Here is a 19,023-nt window from a genome sequence, read left to right on the forward strand (position 1 = left end):
TGGGGGGATGGAGGTGCAGGAAGTGGTGCACGATTGGCAACAGTAAGCAGCATTTTCACAGACAAGCACAGAAAATGAAACTTGATCTGCCAATCGAAAGGAAGACATCGTCATTCTTAAGCAAGAATGTCACGGTAAAATCAAAATTTGGGAAAGATGAATCTTATGTTTCTGCAGATGAAAGACTGGAGAATTTAAAAAAACAAAGTAAGACATCTAATTAGGCAGCAGAGACCTAATTCCAGGTACTCTCTAATAAAGGCCTAGGCAAAGGCGGAAACTTGGAAATGAGGAGGCAGGGGCTGAATCAAGAGAAATGATAGGCAAAAATTGACAGGACTCAGAAACAGACCAAATACAGGGAGATGAAGAAAAGATATGATGAGCCAAAAACTCCTTGGGCACGGAAGATGGGGAAGATGGTATTACAGTAAGAGAAATAACGAGGTTGCTAGAATATTAAGCAAGCTTTCAGTGGGAAAGTCAATTGGTTAAATTTTGGATATGTTGAGTTCAAGGTGAAAAAGGACACCCTATTAGAGATATTTTAAGTATTATCTGGAAATAAGAGCCTGGAACACAGTAACGCCATGATATTGAGCACTATTTTCTGGCTTTATTTCTTTTCTAAGAAACTAGTAAATAATTACCCCAAAAACGGTCATATTAAAGGGACAAAAGGGTTGTTGTTTCTTTAATTTAGCAATAATGGTGGTAGATACAATTGGGTTACATTCAGCTACATAGAACATTACTGAAAACTATACCATGGTTTTCCTTGTGGCCTCATGACATAATCTAAGGCCAATGCCTTAGTTTCAGTGGCTGGTTAACACTACACCAAACAAAGGATGTATCTCTGATCCTACCTGACAATATTGTAAACATATACACTCTACGGATTACTGGGAGGGCAGGGAAAAGGAAAGGCAGATAAGAGAATTGACGAGGTCTAGGTGACTCCATTATAACCACTGGAAAAATGATTGAATAAGACATAATTTCGTGACTAATGATCATTGGTACCACCCTCATACACAAATCAAAACATAAATCATATATATATTCACTTTTATAGTACAGGCTTTAGTCTGACAATGTTCTGATATGCAACCTAAACAAACAAAAGATTATTGCAGACAGAAAAAGAACAAAAGTTCAAATAATAATAATAAATGAATAGATAGATAGAGATATAAATGTAGATATACACACATAAGTACCTCACGTCAAAAGGGATTTTAAATTTCTTGATATAGGTCCAGTTGTCCAAGGCGATCCATCTGTAGTTAAGGTTATTAAATCTGTAGTAAGGATCCTGTTGATAAAAATTATGGTAGGTGATTAAATATGCAAAAATAATTAATTAAATAAACATGAAATAAATTATCAATGATAGCTATTTATTACCTAAAAATTAATGAACTCTTGGCCTAAGAGTGCAAGCATTTCATATGCCGGCACATCCCACCCTCAAGGCTAAAGCTCCATCTGTTTAAGAGACCATTACCTTTCAACCAAAGTTGCCATGGCATGAGCATACTAAAAATACCAAAAATAATTTTAAACGGAAAAAAAAAAGCCCAACACAATCAAAATACCTGAAATGAAAGAGCTCTGAGATACAACTATTACATAGTTTCGTGATGAAAGAACATGTGTGGAGATGAAGCTCGGCTTCCCCTGTTAAAACCAAGCACAGGGCTTCCCTGGTGGCGCAGTGGTTGAGAATCCGCCTGCCGATGCAGGAGACACGGGTTCGTGCCCTGGTCCGGGAAGATCCCACATGCCGCGGAGCAACTAAGCCTGTGAGCCATGGCCGCTAGGCCTGTGCGTCCGGAGCCTGTGCTCCGCAACGGGACAGGCCACAACAGTGAGAGGCCAGCATACCGCAAAAAAAAAAAAAAAGAAAAAAAAAAAAAAACAAGCACAGAACCTGCAAGGTATCAGCAGAGAATGAACGGCAGCACTTCTTAGGGCGCACAGCCACCAGACACTCACCGCCCTCTGGTTCGCACTTTGCGTTTTGCAACCGCTATTCCAGCTGGCCTCAAGAGGAACACTTCTCCTCTACGGCCCAAAGATCAGCAAAACTCCCACTCCTTGGATTTGCTCAGCATTTACAAAGTTATTTTTCACTCAGCTTTACTAAGTGAACACAAAAAGGATCTCTGCAGAGAATATACAGGCAGCATAGACACCGTCAAACTTACAGACTTCAGGTTTCCTGTATTAGTCTAGACTAGGTCAGCAAACTACAAACCAAAGGCCTAATGCAGCTCACTGCCTGTTTCTGTATGGCCAGTGAGCTAAGAATGGACATGTGTCGATAAATAAAGTTTTACTGGAGCACAGCCAGGCCCATTGCTTTATAAATTATATATGGCAGCTCTCATGCTACAATAGCAGAGTTGAGTAGACATGACAGAGACCAAATGACCCATGAAGCCTAAAATAGTATCTGGCCCTCTGCCCTAGACAACTGGCCTGCTGGGTGTTCACAGATGCTCTTACATCTCAGTGTCCAGACCCAAGTCCTCGCTTCCATAATCCTTACCTCTTTCTTCTCCTACTCATTTCCTACCCTTTACCTCTCGGATGAGGGCTCCCAGGCAGGAGGTGGAACAGAAAATGGTAAGAGAAGCTTCTCAGTTCTTATGTCTGTGAACAACACCACGGCTACATAAAGGGACACAGCACAGGCTCAGAGGGCTTCTCCCTTCCAACTGGGACAGGTCCAAGGGTGATTGCCTCAGGAACTGCAACTCCAAGTTGAGAGGGAAAAGACAACTTTGTCTCAGTTCCACAAAGGTAAGGGCTGGCCACTGGCAACCACCAGCTGGGCACTTGCCCAGAGAACAATTCCCCAAGAGGCACTGTACCATCACTGGGTGTGTATCAAAATGGAGAAAAAGGTATCAGCCAGAAACTGCTCCTGACTGGAAGAAATAATTTTGATAAGATACGAAGGGGGGTGGGGGGACTTCCCTCGTGGCCCAGTGGTTAAGAATCCACCTGCCAATGCAGGGGACACGGGTTCGAGCCCTGGTCTGGGAAGATCCCACATGCCGCGGAGCAACTAAGCCCATGCACCACAACTACTGAGCCCACACTCTAGAGCCTGTGAGCCACAACTACTGAGCCCTTGTGCCACAACTACTGAAGCCTGTGCACCTAGAGCCCGCGCACCGCAACAAAGAGTAGCCCCCGCTCGCCGCAGCTAGAGAAAGCCCATGCGCAGCAATGAAGATCCAACGCAGCCAAAAAAAAAAAAAATAGTATGCCAAAGGGTCAGTCAGTGTTTGATGAGATTTTAATAACAACCAATAATCACCAAACTGACTTTTAAGGTCTGGTTAATGGTGAGCTTTTGTTCTGCTAAATGGGGTGTGCCAGGCCCAGCCCACTTGCTTCCTTTTCTTCTCTTCCCCACAGGCAGGACTCAGCCTCTCCACTGAACTAACATGGAGTAAATACTTAAGGACACAGGTTTGAAGAGGCACCTAGTTATTAACCTGCCCATGTGTCTCTACCCAGCCCTATTTATAACTCTACACTGTGGAATTAATCCAATATATTTTACAATGTCATGAGAAGAAAGGTGTGAAGGCTAATGCAGTTGCAATATGTTAACCTGCTGAGCCTCAGGGCTGGGTGATGATCTGGCTTGTAGGGCGCAAGACTCCTTCCTATCCCCCGGCTCCTTGAAGGAAGCTGCATGTCAAGCTCCAGAGGGTAATCTTCTCAGATAAATTTTTTTCTAGACAAACAGAATTTAGGAGTTAAATATTTTCTCTTACTTAAAAGAAGCCAATCTGAAAAAGCTACAGACTGTATGATTCCAACTATATGATGTTCTGGAAAAGGCAAAACTATGGAGACAGTAAAAGGATCAGTGGGTACCAGGGATTAAGGAGGAAAGAAGGATGAATAGGCAGAGAACAAAGGATCTCTAGGGCAGTGAAACTACTCTGAATGATACTATGATGGTGGCTACATATCATTATACATTTGTCAAAATCCATAGAATGTACAAAACTAAGAATGAGCTGTAACATAAACTATGGACTTCTGGTGATAACGATGTATCACTGTAAGGTTCACTCATGGTAACAAATGTACCACTCTGGTAGGGGGTGTTGATAGCGGGGCAGCTGTGCATGTGTGGAGGCGTATAGGAACTGTCTGTATTTTCCATTCAATTTTGCTATGAACCTAAAATTGCTCCAAAAAAATAAAATTTATTTTAAAAAATTGCTCTAAGGGCAAATACCTACCTCCCTAAATTAAAACTTGCAGAGACTCAGATTACATTTATAATAACTACTGCAAATGCTAAGCAACCAACTTAATTTGGTTCCAGAGTGGTCTGATCCCCTTTGCTCATATTAAAATTCTGAGTCCTGTTTAAAACAAATAGGACTACGTTCAGCACGACATCTGATGACTAAGGACCCATGTAAGTGACTGAGTTCATAAGCAAACCCATGAACCCTCAAGACAGTAACAGTATCACTTGTTGACCATTTACTTTATATCAGCCTCCAAGATAGGCACTCATTCACTCTTATCTTCATAACAAAGATGTGCCGTAAATACCACTCTACAGAGGAAGAAACTATTCCTCCAAAAGGTGAAGTGTCTCTCCTGAGGTCCCACGATGAAGCAGAAGTACATCCAGGCATGAAACAAACTCAGTCTGACACCAAGGTCTACATTTTTTCAACTGCGCTTCAGTGCCTCACGCCATATTTATCTACACTTTTATACCAGATGATCACTGCATCTCGTACCTACCATTTTTAGTAGTGTATGTGTATATTTACAATATATTTTCTTCTATTTTTAAGTGTATATTTTGAGTAAGAAAAACTTTATAATGGAGTCTCTGCAGTTACTAAAAATTTTTCTAGATCTATATTTATAGACATTTATAGATACAGAGAGATGTTCTATAGATACAGAGAGATGTTCATCATATATTTTAAATGAAGAAGTAGCTTACAAAACCATCTCAGGGACTGACTTCATCTTTATATTATTATATTTGTTTGTATATACTTAGAAAAGTCTGGAAAGATATACATGAAAATTTTTACCTCTGCTTAACAGTAAGCTTTTTATTAGCTTTTACCTTCTTCTTTATATTTTCTATTTCTCTGCATCAATATTTGTACAGTAAGTATTAAATATTTATTATTCTTTTTAAAAGAATTTTAGAAGAGAATAAGAAAATTCAGTACATAAGAATTTTGTGCATGATAAAAGTAATGTTTTGTATCAGGGGACAACAGAGAAATTGTTCAAATCATGTGATACAAAAAACTGTTTAACCATCTGAAAAAACTCAAATGGATCAAAATTTTAAATACAAAAGAGGAATTATAAAAATACTAAAAGGAGGAAATATAGGTAAATATTTATTTAATTGGGAGAGAGGAAATTACTTCCAAAGCATAATACCAAAGACAGAAACAATCATAAAAGAAAAAAAGCTTACAAGATTTCAACATATAAAACTTTAAAACATGTATATGACAAAATATATCATTAATAAATGGGAAATTTTTGAAAATATATAACAACAGGTCTAACAAATCTATATTTTAAAAGATGAATAGTCAATAGAAAAATAGATAAAAAACAGAAATAAGTAAGCCCAAATCACCAATAAGCATGAAATAAACATATAAAAGGTGTTTAACCTTACCAGAAAGTAAATTGTTTCTATTTTTGTTTTTTAAAATAATATCCAAATCTAGCACTTAAAACAAGTACTCCAATAAAGTCATGATGGGAGTGTATAACTGGTACAATTTTTATGGAGAACAACTTAGAAGTACATAGCAAAAGACTAAAAAAATGCATACTCTTTTGAATCATAAATTCCACTTTTAAAAATTTGTCTGAGAATAAGGATGTACACTAACTAAAATGTAGCTAAAAATATCTTCCCACCATTGCAGAATAAAATCCAAAAGTTATTCCCAATGGCCTACAAGCCCTGCATGATCCGCCCTAGATGGCTACTTTGAAATCAACCACCTGCCCCCCAGGTCACAGGGCTACAGGCACCTGGCCTGCTTACTATTCCTGGAACTCATCAAGCTTGTTCCTGCCTCAAGGGCTCTCCCCTCCTCACTGCCATCTTTTCTTCCTTTTTGCTGGGAATTTGCATCTGCTTAAAACTGAACTCATCAAAAGATCTTTATCAAAATGGCTATCTCTAACCACCTTTTCTAAAATAGAAGCTTTCCCAACAAGCCTTCGCTCTCTCTTCCTTTAACGTGCTTTATTTTTCTTCAGTGTACCCGCTGTCACTGTATTATCTATTAATCTGTTTATTGTCTATCTCCTCCACTAGAATGTCTATTGGGACAAAGACTTTGTTTTCTTCACCACTTGATTCCAAGCACCTAGAATAATGCCTGCCACATTGGAGGTACTGAATAAATATTTATAAGATAATTAGGTGAATGACTTCAGCAAGATATGTTTCAAGTGCTCATGTAAACACTGTATTTGGACCAGTGTCTGCTCTAAACTATAAAATATTTCCTAGGTCAACATCAAAAAGGGATGGTATAATAAAGCAGGTAGTATAACAACATCATATTACTCCATAATGATACTTGATGTTGATGATTATTGTCAATAGGCCTGGAGTTCCCCAATCCCCAAAAGCTCCCCATCTCTCATTCCACTACCATTTAAGAACTACATCTACCTTTACTGAAACTTAAAGTTTTCCCAAGAATTTATTAACAGATTTAACAGACATTGTAAATTGTTCCCACGAGGAAAAGTCACTTATTTCATTCTGTGAGCACATCATTCACATTAACGAGTAACCAAACATTGTTTCTTGATATGTAGCCCTGTAACATGAAACAGTAATCTGATTTACTACGGCCACTAATGATTTCCCATTGCCTTAATTTAATCAGGAAAATGAGGCAAGGAGAAACCCTGCAAAAAAGAAACACAGGCATTTTCAAAGCATGGGTAAGTGAAGCCTTGGGGTACCAAGGTCACCTGTGGTCCATGTCATAAGTAGTTTGTTAACTAAAAATAGTTCAAATACTTAAGTCTGAGAATTCTTTACTTAAAAAATAAACAGGACCATGGTCAGTGTCATTTACATTTGCTTCCTTTCTGATACACATTCTTGAAAAAAGGCTAATGGTACCAGATCAGAAATTTTGCATAACCCTAGTTGACTGTCCTGTCATTTAAGTAAACTTTGAATTATATTCCTGACAGTCAACTCCAGTACTTTAAAAACACAAGATTTGTCAATGTGTCACACAGGGTAAGTGTCACACAGTACAGAAGGCTACGAAGTCAGGCCAGGCTGGGTTATAACTCCATTTCTGCCACTCTTAGTTGCTGTGTTTTCTTGGGAAAATTCACTAACTTCTCTGGGCTCCATAATTCATATATCATCCATAAAATGAAGATAAGGAACTTCCTCTTTAGAGTTGTTATGCAGAGTGGGACAATGCATGCAAACCACGTATCAAGTACATCTTGTCCCAAGCAAAGCCATTAAAGATGTGCAGCAGATGGAAGGAAAAAACAGTGGGAGGTAGCAGTCTGTTTGCAAACCTCTAACCACAGGCAGCCAAACAGGAAAACGTCCTCCACCAGAAGTCTGGAAATTGAAGCATCTATTGGGACACACACATCACATCACATCACACGCCCTGAGAGGAAAGAGCATCTTTCTTCATATCCCAATCAGCCTTAAAAATTATTTAGCCTTTACACTAGCACTGACAATCCTAACCTTACACTTGAAGGTCTCATTCTCCTCAGCTTATGTGCTGCTGCATCAATTCCAAATCTGACTCCCTGGTGCCTAAAAGCGAAAATGAAAAACTGAGGCCTTAATGAATACAGTTAACCCTTACTTGGCGAAAGACTATTGTCCTCTGCAGTGTTCGGGTAGTTGAAACAATCATCTCCCGCTTTAGGCTTTGTCAGTGACAACACGTCCTTTCTAATCTACGCTTCACTGGAGAACGATGGCAATAACACCCCCAGTAGAACCGTCTAGACCTCCGCTTTCCTGAGTTGCTGCTGTCCCAGCGTGGGCGTGGGTCAGCCTCCATCTAGCCCGGACCCCAGCGGTGATCTTTGCCAAGAGGAGATGCATTGCCTCGGCGTCCCCATCCCCACCCCCTCACCACCACCACCCCCAGACCACAAGACGCAAAGGGGAAGTTAGTGCCAAACCGAGGAGAACAGCCCCGGGCTCGGGGACTGCCAGGCCGTTCCTGGGCCTCTCTCACCACGAGGGGGACGCGGGCGCAGGCTCCCGGCGCGGAGGCCGCACACAGTACCTGGATGAGCTTCTGGTGGAATAAGGCGCTGTGCACGCAACCAGGAACCTCCGCGGGCAACTCCAGCGAGCCGTTCCCGCTGCGGATCCTCCAGCTTCCCCGCAAGCTGACGCTGACCACCATGGCAGCGGAGCCCGCACCGCACAACGCAAGCAGCAGGAGCAGGCGGAGGAGCATGCCAGTGGCCGGTACCTCACCCACCCACGGGTGAAGAAACCCCGCTTTTCGGTGGGCCGCGGAAGTTACCCTCTGTTCGGGAGGAGCCCAGGCTCGAGCTCTCCCCGCCCCGGGGCCCGCCCCCAGCTCCCGGCCACGCCCCCGGCTCCCGGCCACGCCCCCAGGTCAGCTGAGCTGAAAGGACCTCAGCTGCTCCCCAAGCTCCGCAGGCTAGCTGGGAGCGCGGGTATCGTGCCGACTGGCCGAAGCCCGGCGTCGCGAGTGCCGGAGCCGCCACCTCGTGCATGGTTCCGGGTTCGGACCGCTGCGGTCTGGGTCCTCCTCGGCTCTTATTCCAGCTGCTCCGGCGTCTGAACGGGAGGCGAGAACCATGCACGCTAATTGGGACACATCAATCTCTGGACGCAAAGTAGCGCACAGCATCGGGGAGCTCAGGGACAGACAATAGCGTGCGGAAACTACAGCAAGAGAGGCTCCTCACTGCTTCAGAGAACCGAAAGCCAAGACACCCCATCACTTCAGTTCCCCCCAGTTTCCCCAGACTCTCATCAGTGCTGCAGGTGTCTGCCCGACGCGGGTAACGCCCACCTCCTGCAGCTCTGCAGGTTTGTCTCAGAACAGTCTGCCCCTCAAACAATAAATAAGTACTAAAGTACCTAATTCGTACGATTGTTGTGAGAGCTGAGAAAATCCGTGTACAGCGTGCAACATAAGGCCCGGCCCAGAGAAAACACAGCACTTTGGCCTGATGTTAGTGGACTACAACCTTCTGTTTTATAAAACTCTCCAGAGGAGGTTCCTGAGATTCCGGAAACCTGCATTAATGCACAGGCAAATTTAAAATCCTCTGGTGCTCACTAGCTGTGGGACTTGGGCAAGCTACCAACTCTCTAATACCCCCGTTCCTAGAACTCAAAAATGGAGACAGTACTCCTTTTTTGGGTTGTGATAAGCATAAAATGAGTTAACAAACTTGGCTGTTCCTAACAATGCCTAGGTACCCAAGAAATACCACAGGTTTATTTCAAGTCTCATAGTGGCGCAGTCTACTTGAGTACCATTTTTGCAATAGGATGTAACTGCGATCTAGGAAGTTAAGAGGGAATTTCACGTTGCATAAAATAGACTAACGTATGACTGTGTTGATGTTATCTGCCTTATTTCTATATTTAAGCAGAAGTCTTTGAAGAGAAGTTCTCCCCTCATTCAATCCGAGCTTTGTTTTGCCTTATAATGGCCCTGGAATTGCCTGAATCTGTAGACACTGGACAATATTTTATTTTTTCAGAATCAGCATTTTTCACAAGCCTAGCATCTTGGCTTTAGGGACATTTGTATTATTCAGCCCAAGCCTCTGGCTTTAAAGCTGAGGGAAGAGTATCCAAAGAAGTCAGGTGACTTGCCTGTCAGACAGTGGCAGACAGGACCCAAACTCTCCTTTCCTGGCCCATAGACTCCTTGCAGTAGAGCCCATTGATATTAAGGGGGAAAGGCTCTAGCTGGTTCAAAGGTTTCCTCACTCCAGGAGCATTTTACTTTTGATAGGAACGGAGCTCTCAATTCACATTATATTCCCTGATTCATGGCATTAAATGGCCAGCTCTAGTCTTTAAAATTGATAACAAGACTTACGGCAGCAAGAGTGGCAAAGAGTTTTTGTTTGTTTGTTTTTTCATAAATCCCAGAGATCCCATTAAGCCAAGTCAAAGGAAAATTCATCTCTGTGAATATATTTGGATATACTCTGTTGTTCTATTAAGAAATATTTTAGGGAATCCATTTTTTAAAAAAAAAACAAGAATAGAGACTTATCATTCCTCCTTTCATTCCAAGACACAAGTATGACATCATTTGGATTACTTCACTTTGAAAACATACATTGGTCCAAACCCATAGAATGTACAACACCATGAGTGAACTGTAATGTAAGCTACAGACTTTGGGTGATAATGATGGCAGGTTCATAGATGATAACAGTGGGGGGATGTTGATAATGGGGAGTCTGTGCATGTGTTGGGGCAGAGAGTGTATGGGACATCTGTATTTTCTATTCAGTTTTGCTGTTAATCTAAAGTTGCTCCAAAAAATAAAAATAAAGTATATATATATATATATATATATATATGTATATTCATGGGTCAAAGAAATAAAAGACTTCCAGTTACTGTTTTGTCATGTCAGGAGCTTGGAAGTCATCACTCCATCCTAAGAACAAGTAAAAAGCTGAACAAACTGAAAATCAACAGCTTTTGTTAGATCTGTCAGAGAATTCAGGTGAAAAGGCAAACTGCTGCCCCCAGAATTGGAGAAGACAGGTGGATACAGAAAATCACAACTTAACCAAAGCAGAAACCCATGAGTAGAAAGCTCTGCGAAAACCAGTACTAGGGAAGGAAAATCTAATCTCGAATTTCTAGGACTTCCCTGGTGGTCCAGTGGTTAAAACTCTGCACTTCCACTGCAAAACAAAAACAAAAACAAACAAACAAAAAAACCTCTAATTGTTGAGTGGCTGGAGGCTCAGTGTGGACAAATTTGAGAGCTTAAAAACTCCACAGGGGACTTCCCTGGTGGTCCAGTGGTAAAGAATCCGCCTTACAATGAAGGGGACTTGGGTTCCAACCCTGGTCAGGGAACTAAGACCCCACGTGCCGCGGAGCAACTACTGAGCTCGTGCACCTCAACTAGAGAGAAGCCCGGGCGCCGCAATGAAAAAGATCCGGCATGCCTCAACGAAGATGCCGTGTGTCGCAACTAAGACCCGACGCAGCCAAAAATAAAAATAAATAAGTAAGTAATAAATAGATCTTAAAACAAACAAACAAAAACTCCACGGGAATTCAGTCTTAGTGGGTCTCCCACAGTTTTGTGTTTTGTTTCCAGAAGATCTACCAGCTCTCACATTGAAGATTTGCGAGCAATTCCCTCATGCTTCCAGCAGAGGGACGGGGGTAAGGAACCATTTTGAAATACACGGTAGCATTCTCAAGGACTACCCTCAAGAGAAACGATTTTATCAGAGCCTAACCTGGGAGAAGGGAAATTCCCCGTAGCCTTCTTGCCTTACCTAAGGGGCTGAAAAAAACGAGAAGCACTTATTAAATTCACAGCCCAGGACACAAGTTCACTAAAAGACTAAGGCCTAATCATAGGACTATAGAAAGCTTCCCCTCTCCTCATACCTTCCCACTATATCACTAAAGGCCTCTTTGCCACTGTTCATTTCACTGCACACATCACGTATGGCTTTCAACAAAAAATTACAAGGCAAAAAGAGACAGAGCAAGCCCTAGAACCAGACTCAGATATAGCAGGGATGTTGGATTACCAGGACAAGAATTTAAAATATTAGGCCAGCATTGGTCTAATACCAACACCAGACAAAGACATTACAGTAAAAGAGAACTATAGACCAATATCTCTCATGAACATAAATGGAAAACTCCCCAACAAAACAGTAGCAAATTGAATCAAAAAAAAAAAAAATATATATATATATATATATACACATGAATGAATCATGACCAAGTGGGATTTATTCTGGGTATGCAAGGCTGGTTCAACATTTAATCAATTAATGTAATTCATCACAACAATAGGTTAAAAAATAAAAATCACATTATCATATCAATAGATACAGCAAAAACACTTGACAAAATCCAATACCCATTCACGATAAAAACTCCACACACTAGGAATAGAGGGGAACTGCCTCACCTTAATAAAGAACACTCACAAAGAACTACATCTAACATTACACTAAATGGTGAGAAACTAGAAGTTTTTCTGCTAAGATCAGGAATAAGGCAAGGATGTCTCCTCTTGTCACTCCTTTTCAACATCGTATTTGAAGCCCTAACTAATGTAGTAAGAAAAGAAAAGGAAATAAATAGTATACAGTTTAGGAAGACATAAAACTATCTTTGTTTGCAGATGACATGATTGCCTATGTAGAAAATCAACAACAACAACAAAACACTGGAAATAATAAGCAATTTATATCAAGGTTACAGGATACAAGGTTAGTATACAAAAGTCTATCATTTTCCTATATACCAGCAATGAACAATTAGAATTTGAAATTAAAAACATAATTCTATTTACATTAGCACCCCCCAAAATAAAATATTTAAGTATAAATATAACAAAAAATGTTTAAAATCTACATGAGGAAAACTACAATACTCTGATGAAAGTAATCAAAGAAGAACTAAATAAATGGAGAGATGCTCCATGTTCATGGATAGAAAGACTCAGTATTGTCAAGATGTCAGTTCTTCCCAACTTGATCTATAGAGTCAATGCAATCCCAATCAAAATCCCAGCCAGTTATTTTGTGGATTTTTACAAACTGATTCTAAAGTTTATATGAGAGGCAAAAGATCCAGAATAACCAACACAATATTGAAGAAGAACAAAGTTGGAGGATTAATGCTACCCTATCAGGAACTAAGCTGAGCTGGAAGAGAGATCTGAGCTGTCAGGAGTCAGAGCAGCCAATTAAAGCAACAAGGAGCCAAACTGAAAGTAACAGTGAAGTCTTCAACCACTTACAGTGATAGCATAAGCAAGAGGCTAAAACTGGAGAAGATGCCAACTCTCCCCTGTTTCATTGCCCAATAAAATGGCACACCAGTCACGGGTCAGGTGGATCAGCACAGATGTGTGTGTTGTCTCACATTGAGGGAGTCCTGAACAAAAGGCTCTGGCTGTTTTATGGGCCCTGGGGTAGGGGAGGAGAATGAGGAGGAAGGGCTAGGAGTGGAAAATTGCTGGGTACTGAGTTTGAATAGGAATAAATGTATTCATGGTTTCCCACTTCTCCTCTCCAATAAGGAGATCTCAGCGCAGTCACCTGAAGAAGACCTCTGCCCAAGGCCTCAGATAAAGAGAACAAGGAATGAAGTCACTGAAACTAGGAATATAAATATGTGAAGAGCATGAACAGTCACAGGGGCAATAATAGGTCCTTCACTGCAACTCCCTTTAGAGATTGTAATACTTAGACTGTATACCAAGTCTGATTGGGGAGGACAGCTTTCCCTCGTGAAGCTTTTCAGGTAAAGTCTTTGTAATTGCCTATGGTCAGGCCTGAAAAACCACACTTATATCATATGACCCAACAGATCTAATAGTGCTGGAGATATCCATGGAGGGTATATGGAGCTTTGTGCAAGCTCTAATAGAAGACTCACAGCGTAGACCCTTATATTCTGGAGCAAGGCTATGTGCTTCACCATAGAGAACTGCTCTGTTGGAAAAATAGGTCCTACCGTACTACTGGGTCTTAGCAGAGACCAAACCTCTGACCATGGTACACCAAGTGACTATGCAGCCTGAACTGAGGATCTGCAAATCAACAAAGCCATAAAGCTGGACAGGGGCTGCAGTGTTCCACAGTGTATAGAAAGTGATACATCCAGACTCAGACGGAAGTCCACGAAAATTACATGAATTGGTAGTCTAGCCTTCCATGTCACTATCTCTTCTGCACTGATGACGACACTGACGACCTCAAGGGGAATTCCTCACGCCTGATTGACAGAGGCCTGATTCATACCTGGGCTGGTGCAATATGTATTGGAACTGGCCATAAAAGGACTGCTGCCACATTACAGCCTCACTTAGGAGTGTCCCTGAATGACACTGGTGAAGGGAAATGTTCCCAGTGCACAGACTTGTGAGATATATGTTTGTTTTTCACTTCATGTGAAAGGAGAGGTGCCTTGAGGCAATGTTATATATTGACACCTGGGCAGAGCCAAGAGTCTTATTTGGTTGATCAGGGCCTTAAAAGAAATAAAACTAGAAGATAGGTGACATGGAGGTCTGGGTAGATAATATGCGGACAGACTGTAGGAGTGGGCACAACACATGCTGTTTCTTTGTAACTCACATTGATGTTCACAAGAGAACATGTACAGAGGAAGCTCTTGAGAGCCAAGTACACAGAAAGACAGTCCTATGAATTTTAGCTGGCCTCTCTATGCACCATTCCAGTACTTGACATTGGGCACATGAAGAGAGAGGCCATGGTAGCAGGGATGGAGGCTATGCATGGACCCAACACGGGCTTTCTCTCACCAAGGATATCTTGCTACCTCTGCTGACTGCCCAACCACCCAGCAGCAGAGACTGATGCTGAGCCCTAGAGAAAGGTACCATTCCTTAGGAGGACCAGACAGCCACCTGTTGGCACATTGATTACATTGGACACCTTCCTCCTTGATTGGGGCATCAAATTGATATACTGAAATTAATAGATTCTGAATATGTTCTGCCTTCCCGGACTGCAGTGTCTCCACTAGCAGCATCTGAGAGTTGATAGAATTCTTTACCTCTTAAAATGGTATCCCTACCACAGTGCCTTAGAAAACAGACCCACTTGATGTAAAAGGAGATGTGAAGATGGGCAGGTGGGCTCATGACCTTGAGAATCACTTATTTTACCAAGTACCCTATCACGGGAGCAGCCAACCTCCTCTCAAAATCAACAACAAAAACAAAAACAACACAACAAAAAACCTCAAACCAGTGGAATGGCCTGCGGAGAACTCAGCTTAAGGACAGCACCTTGAGGAGTTGGAGCATTTTCCCATGGCATGTGGTATATGCACTGAACTATGATCAACATGTGGTGCTATATCTCCCCAAATTAGAATCCACAGGTATAAAAACCAGGATGTAAAAGCAGGAGTAGCCTCCCTCAACATCAGTCTCAGTGACTCACTAATGGAATTTATGTTTCCTGTTCCTGAAACTGTTGATACTGTTAGGTCAGAAGTCTTGGATCCAGAGTTGGGGAAGGTACAGGGTTCCACCCATTTGGAAGTTGTGACTAATACTGTGGAGTCACTCTGGGTTTCTTATTCTAGTGGACAAGCAGGTAAAGAATGAGCTAATGTACTGACTTGGGTAATGAACTGATTACCAGATGAAGCTAGAGTTGCTACAACTCAGTGAAAAGCAGGGAGGATTATGTTTGGAACCTAGGAGAGGCATTGGAACATCTCTTACTACTTACTTCCATGCCCAGTGTTAACTATCAATGGGAAATTACAGTAACCATAACCCAACAGAGACAAGACAAGCCACCATGGCGAGATCCTCAGTAGCCCCAGCACCCAGGCTTAAACCAATCACTCCCTTGGTGATTCTGCCTTCTATTACCGCTTCTAGTCTCAGATGAAGCACCGTGCTGCAGAACATGGGACCAGGCTTCCCCAGCAACTGCCCAAAGGTGTTTTTCCCACTTCCTCTGTCTTAATTCCTTTTCCCTACACTCTCACTATTCTGGGACTGTACCTCACAAAAATAAATAAATAAATAAATAAATAAATAATTAGCAATTAAGCTTTACCTCAGTTACTGTTTGCTAGGGGACTCAGGCAAAGACAACACTTTCTCTCAATTCATATTCATTAGGCTACTCAATCATTCTAGGGCTGTACAATAAAAATTAGACATCCAGAGCAGTTTGATAGAATTATGTAATACTCATACGTAATTCAAAAATATCTAGTAGTCACATTTTAAAAAGTAAAAAGAAACAGGTGAAATTTATTTTAATAATATATTTTATTTAAACCAATATATTCAAAATACTATTTTAACATGTATTCAATATAATTATTGAGATATTTTACTTTTTTCATACTAAGACTTCAAAATCTATTGTAAATTTTATACTTACAGCACATCTCACTTTTGATCTGTATTCAATTTCACAAATTTTGCACTGAAAAAAATTCACATACCCAATTTGTTCTGAAATATTGGGAGATAATTCTCTGATATTTCTGAACATATTGTGAGCAGAGGCACTGGATTCTTCTGTTCCAGATGATCTTTTAATAAAGGATGTTTGTATATCCATCAGCTTTGGAAGAACAGCCATGTTCTAACCTGTGTAGTTAGGCAGAGAGAAAATTATTTCTTCTTCTGCCTTTTTGTTCTACGTAGGCCCTCAATGGATTGGATGATGCCGATTCACAGCAGGGAGGATGATCTGATTTACTTAGTCTACAGATTCAAATGCTGATCACTTTTGAAAAGACCCTCACCAAATCACCCAGAAATAATGTTTAACCAATTCTCTGGGCATCCTGTGGCCCCGTCAAGTTGACACATAAAATTAACCATCACAGTGCACAGTTCAGTGAGTTCTGGCAAACATATATACTTGTGTAATCACACCCCCATTAAGATACAGAACATTTCATCCTAGAATGTTCTCTCATGCTTCTCTCCAAATTCCTCCCATTCCAGGTAATCACTGTTCTGCTTTCTAGCAGCATGGTTTAATTTTGTCTCTCAGATGTCATGCAAATAGAATCATACACTATGGTTTGTTTTTTTTTTTTACTTTTGTTCAACACAGTGTTTTTCAAATTTATCCATGTCATTCATCCTTATTCTTGAAAGATATTTTCCTTGGTATAGAATTCTAGGGTGATAGCTATTTCTTCTCAGTGTATTGAAGTTAATATTCCACTGTCTTCTGTTTCCGTTGCTGTTGAGAAGTCTTTCATTTTTACTCTTCCATCAATCTACCTATTGACTTTTTTTTCTTTTCTTTTTGCAGGTAATCTACTTTATTTGCAGAGGAAATAACAGCTCTGTACGGACCCCTGGACTCAGGTGGGCTGCATACATGCTGTTCAGGTGTGCAACCCTCCAGGCCACAAGAAGCTGTGTGCAGGCCGTGCAGGAACTTTGTTTTCCATGTCAAGGGGCCTGCAAAAAGATTATCACCTGGCCAAGGCTGCAAGGTCACAGATGGATTGTGTTCCTGGCCTGTGGAAATTTACTAAATGTCTTCAAACCCATCCCAGCCAACCCCCAGCCCATACCAGGAACAGCTGGAGAGCCTCTTTTTTCCTGCAATATCCCTCCAGTGCCTTCTACTGAGAAAGCTTAATATTGTGTTCATTTTAAAGGGAAATCTTAAAGGAATTCAGTTGTTTATCACAGAGGATATATTTATTGAAATGTGCATTTAGGGCCTAGAGGCAATAAATTGAACTCAAGCTCCAATTAGACATATGTTAGACTGATTCACATCTCACTCCATGTTTCTTAGACTCTTTACATCTCTTTGTGCTACATTCAGAATTTCTTCATAACTTCCACTGCTCTAATTCTTTATTCATCTATGTCTGTTGGGCTATTAAACCTGTCTTCTAAGTTTAAATTTCAGTTATTCTATTTTTTAAAAAATTTCTGGAAGTACTGTTTTTGGTTAATTTTCAAATCTGTCATTTTTTATAGTCTCTTGCTCTTTATTCATATTTGAAACTTTTATTTCTGGCATAACAATTAAGAGGTAAGACTCTGGAATTTCGTTACCTGGATTTATATCCCAACCTCTGCCGTTAACTGAGTAACCTTGAGTAAGTCGTTTATCGTCTTTGTTCCTCAGTTTCCTCATCGGTAAAGCAGAAATAGTCATGTAAATATATGTTTGTTATTTAAGTATATGTTTGTTGATAATAATGTAAGTGTAAGTAATAAGTATATGTTTGTTATGAGAATTAAGAGTTAAGAATTTAGGACAGTTCTTGGCACCTAAAAATTATTACCTAAGTGTTGGCTACTGCCTTTTGTGGCTGATTTTTTGGATAGGAAATTCATATAACATGAAATTAACCATTTATGTACAATTTACTGACATTCAGTGTGTTCACAATGTTGTGCAACCATCACCTCTATCTACTCCCAAGGTATTTTTATCACTCACAAGGGAGACCTCATACCCGCTACGCAGTCACTACTCATTCTTTTCTCCGCCCCACCCAGTCCCTGGCACACATCAATCTGCCTTTTGTCTCTACAGATTTAACTATTCTGGATATTCATACCAGTGGAAGCATACAGTATGTTTCTTTTTACGTCTGGCTTCTTTCACTTAATGTTTTCAAGATTCATCTACATTGTAGCATGTATCAGTACTACATTCCTTTTTATGGCTGAATAATATGCCATTGTATGGATCTATCACATTTTATTCATTCATCGTTTCCATCTTTGACTATTGTAATGCTATGGACATTCATGTACAAATATGTGTTTGAACATGTTTTTAATTATTTTGTGTATATATCTAGGAATGGAATTACTGGGTCATATGGTATTTCTGTTTAATTTTTTGCGGAGTTACCAAACTGCTTTCCATAGAAGCTGGATCTTCTTACATTCCTACCAGCAATGTACAATGGCTCCAGATTCTCCAAATCCTCACAAACACTTATTTTCCATTTTTTAAAATTATAGCTATCCTAGCAGGTGTGTGGTATCTTATTTTGATTTGCATAGTAATGATGTTGAGCATCTTTTTCACATTTGCTGGCCAATTGTACATCTTTTTTTTTTTTTTTTGAGAAACGTCTGTTCAAATCTTTTGCCCATTTTTAAATTGGGTTTCTTATTTTTGTTGTTGAGTTTTAAGGATTCTTTATATATTCTGGATATTAGACCCTTACCAGATATGTGATTTGCAAAT

At 40.6% G+C, this 19,023-nt stretch overlaps 1 protein-coding gene across 11 annotated transcripts in view; it reads right to left on the reverse strand.

Moving 5' to 3' along the window:
- MANBA (mannosidase beta) overlaps window positions 1-8,644 on the reverse strand; it is a 167,172-nt gene extending 158,528 nt beyond the window's left edge. For 10 of the 11 annotated variants that reach the window (XR_010840973.1, XR_010840969.1, XR_010840971.1 and 7 more), the window contains exons 1-2: window positions 8,346-8,644; window positions 1,224-1,318 (exon numbers count right to left, since the gene is read on the reverse strand). Coding sequence is in view for 1 of the 11 variants with exons in the window: in XM_059067307.2 (XP_058923290.1) it covers window positions 1,224-1,318; window positions 8,346-8,522 (272 nt within the window). In the remaining 10 variants the exon portion in view is untranslated. The remainder of the gene's footprint in view (window positions 1-1,223; window positions 1,319-8,345) is intronic. The other variant, XR_010840977.1, reaches the window with a different exon arrangement.
- Window positions 8,645-19,023: the final 10,379 nt, after the last annotated feature.

This window comes from Kogia breviceps, chromosome 6 (assembly GCF_026419965.1).
Source record: "Kogia breviceps isolate mKogBre1 chromosome 6, mKogBre1 haplotype 1, whole genome shotgun sequence".
NCBI lineage: Eukaryota > Metazoa > Chordata > Mammalia > Artiodactyla > Physeteridae > Kogia > Kogia breviceps.